General features: G+C 60.7%; 1 protein-coding gene across 1 annotated transcript in view; it reads left to right on the top strand.

Annotated features, from left to right (window-relative positions):
- Positions 1-1,154, top strand: part of CDK2AP2 (cyclin dependent kinase 2 associated protein 2) — a 2,238-nt gene extending 1,084 nt beyond the window's left edge. Inside the window, exons 2-4 of the mRNA XM_026048821.1 lie at positions 104-204; positions 291-423; positions 827-1,154. Of these exons, the coding sequence (XP_025904606.1) occupies positions 104-204; positions 291-423; positions 827-894 (302 nt within the window). The 3' untranslated portion in view covers positions 895-1,154. The remainder of the gene's footprint in view (positions 1-103; positions 205-290; positions 424-826) is intronic.
- The last annotated feature ends 1,349 nt before the right edge of the window (positions 1,155-2,503 follow it).

Here is a 2,503-nt window from a genome sequence, read left to right as displayed (position 1 = left end):
GCCCCGCCCGCCCCCTCTCCACACTGGGAAGCCGCGGGGCAGCGGGGGGGGTGGTGGTTTGCTGGGTCCGCCGGTAACAGGCGCGTTCCCTGCCTGCCGCCAGCCACGAGTGTCCCGTCGCCGTCCGGCTCAGTGCCCGGAGCCGCTGCGCCCTTCCGGCCCCTCTTCAATGACTTCGGCCCGCCGTCCATGGGCTACGTGCAGGTGAGCTCCGGGCGGCGGGTAGGGCCCTGTCATGGGCCACCCCGCCGCCCTCACCGCCCTCCTTCCGCCCGTGTCCGTCCCCGCAGGCGATGAAGCCGCCCGGCTCGCAGGGCTCCCAGAGCACCTACACGGACCTGCTCTCCGTCATCGAGGAGATGGGCAAGGAGATCCGGCCCACCTACGCGGGCAGCAAGAGCGCCATGGAGCGGCTGAAGCGCGGTATGAGCTGCCCCTGGGATAGCGAGGGCCGTACCATCTGTCGGAGGATAAATGCACCGTCCCCTTGTCACCATGCCAGGCTGTGTGCCCGCTGGCACGTGTCCCGCGGCACCAGAGCGAGCGCTCACGAGCAGTGCTCCTGTGGTTCCCTCCTGCGTGGGGGTGGGACTGAGGGGATGTCCTGGCTCCCATCGGAAGCCCGAGCAGAGGACACTGAGCTCCAAGGTCCCTCTGCGGTGGCAGCAGCAGGAGCCCCGCTGCCCTGCACGGGCATAGAGGAGACGGGGGGGTATAAGCGGGCTCTGCTCACCCCGGGGCTTTGAGCGCCTAGGGGGAGGTGCTTGGAGCTGGGGCCGCCCAGAGCGACCTGGACTCACACTCGGCCTTCGTCTTCTCCCCCCAGGCATCATCCACGCTCGGGCACTGGTGCGAGAGTGCCTGGCTGAGACAGAGCGCAACGCCCGCACGTAACGGCCGCTCCTCACGGGCCCCCTCAGCCTGTGAGCGTTCCCCGGCCCGGAGGTCGCCCTTTCCCCGCTCCCCGTCCCGCCAACCTTTTGCCGCCGATCAGTGTCTTGAGAGCCTGGGCCTCCCTTTGCGCCTCGTGACAGACCTTTCTACGTGACGGCCACCGGCGTGTCGGCATCGCCGGGAGGCCGCTCTTCTGCTGCGTGCTGCAAGCACCTCCAGGGCTTCTCTCCTCTCTCTTTATAAATGCTTGTTTTTATAAATAAAGGAAGTTGTTGGGATTCTGCTGGCGCGCTCGTGCTTTGTCCCCACTSCTGTGGGTACAGTGGCAGGAGCGTCTCCCTGCTTCAGCTGGGAAGTGTTGGAGGAGAGGGAGGTGACACTGTGTCCTTCCTGGGAGTGTGGCGGGGGGGAGGGGGCTGCAGGAGGAGCACCGAGCTCCAAGGAAGGGGATTTTAGTAGGACGGGGCTATTTTGGGGAATGAGAACAAGGCCTTTTTCCAGGTTGGTGGGGCTGGGACGTCATTGGTCCCTTAGAGCTACAAGAGGTGAGTGTCAAGGGAGTCAGGTTCATCCAGTGTTCCCATGATAACCCTGCGGTGAGGTGGAAGGGACAGACGAGGAATACGTCTGGAATAGCGGGCAAAAGCAAGGGCAGCATCTGCTCTCAGACCACAGCTGCGGCAGCACTGGCAAGGGAGAACCTGGCAGTGCAGGAGAAGGCAGAGCAGGGCAGGCGTAGGCTGGGATGAGTGGTTGGAGCGTGGCCTGAGCAACCCAAAATTGTGTCTGAGCAACCTGGCACGCTCCTGAGAAGATGTGGTAGGCTTCCACGACGAGATTACGGGCTTCTAGGTTGAGATGGTGGGCTTGTAGGATGAGATTGTACACTTCTGTGGTGAGATGGTGGACTTCTAGATTGAGAAGGTGGGCTTCTGCAATGAGATGGTGGGTTTGTAGGTTGAGAGGGTGGACTTCTAGGTTGAAAGGATGGGCTTCTAGGTTGAGAGGGTGGGCTTCTACAATGAGATGGTGAGCTTGGCGGCTGAGGGGACACCACTGGTTGCTATGGGTCTTGATTGTGGTGAGGCTTTCGGCACTGTTCCCTGAGACAAAATGGGGAAGTATGGCCTAAACAAGCAGATACGGAAGTTGATCAAAACCTGACTGAGCTGCTGGGCYCAGAGGGTGGCAGAAAGTCCAGTGGGAGGCTGGCCACGAGCTGCGCCCTGAGGGCTGTGCTGCATCTTTATCATCTTCCCTAGGGATGGGTGGCCTCTTCAGAGGGGCTGGGAGAGCTGGACTGGGCCACCAGGACAGGCTGGAGAGCAGCTCTGCAGAGAAGGACGAGGCGGACACCAGGCTGGCCATGGGTCAGCAGTGTCCTGGGCTGCTTTAGGAAGACAGAGGCCAGCAGGGCAAGAGTGGGGGGATCTTCCCTCAACTCAGATCCGGCTGGGCCACATCTAGGAGCGTCAGGTCCAGGTATATTTATTTAATTATTTTATATTTATATTTTATGTTTAAGTTTTATGTTTACATTTTATTTTGTTTTGTTTTAGCTTTCGCGTTCCATTCTATCTCTGTTTCACAGGAGGGGTGTGTGTGTGTG

Source organism: Nothoprocta perdicaria, unplaced genomic scaffold (genome assembly GCF_003342845.1).
Source record: "Nothoprocta perdicaria isolate Ctin4 unplaced genomic scaffold, notPer1 scaffold_575, whole genome shotgun sequence".
NCBI lineage: Eukaryota > Metazoa > Chordata > Aves > Tinamiformes > Tinamidae > Nothoprocta > Nothoprocta perdicaria.
The sequence above is the reverse complement of the archived record's forward strand: the minus strand, read 5'-3'. Positions and strand labels throughout refer to the sequence as shown.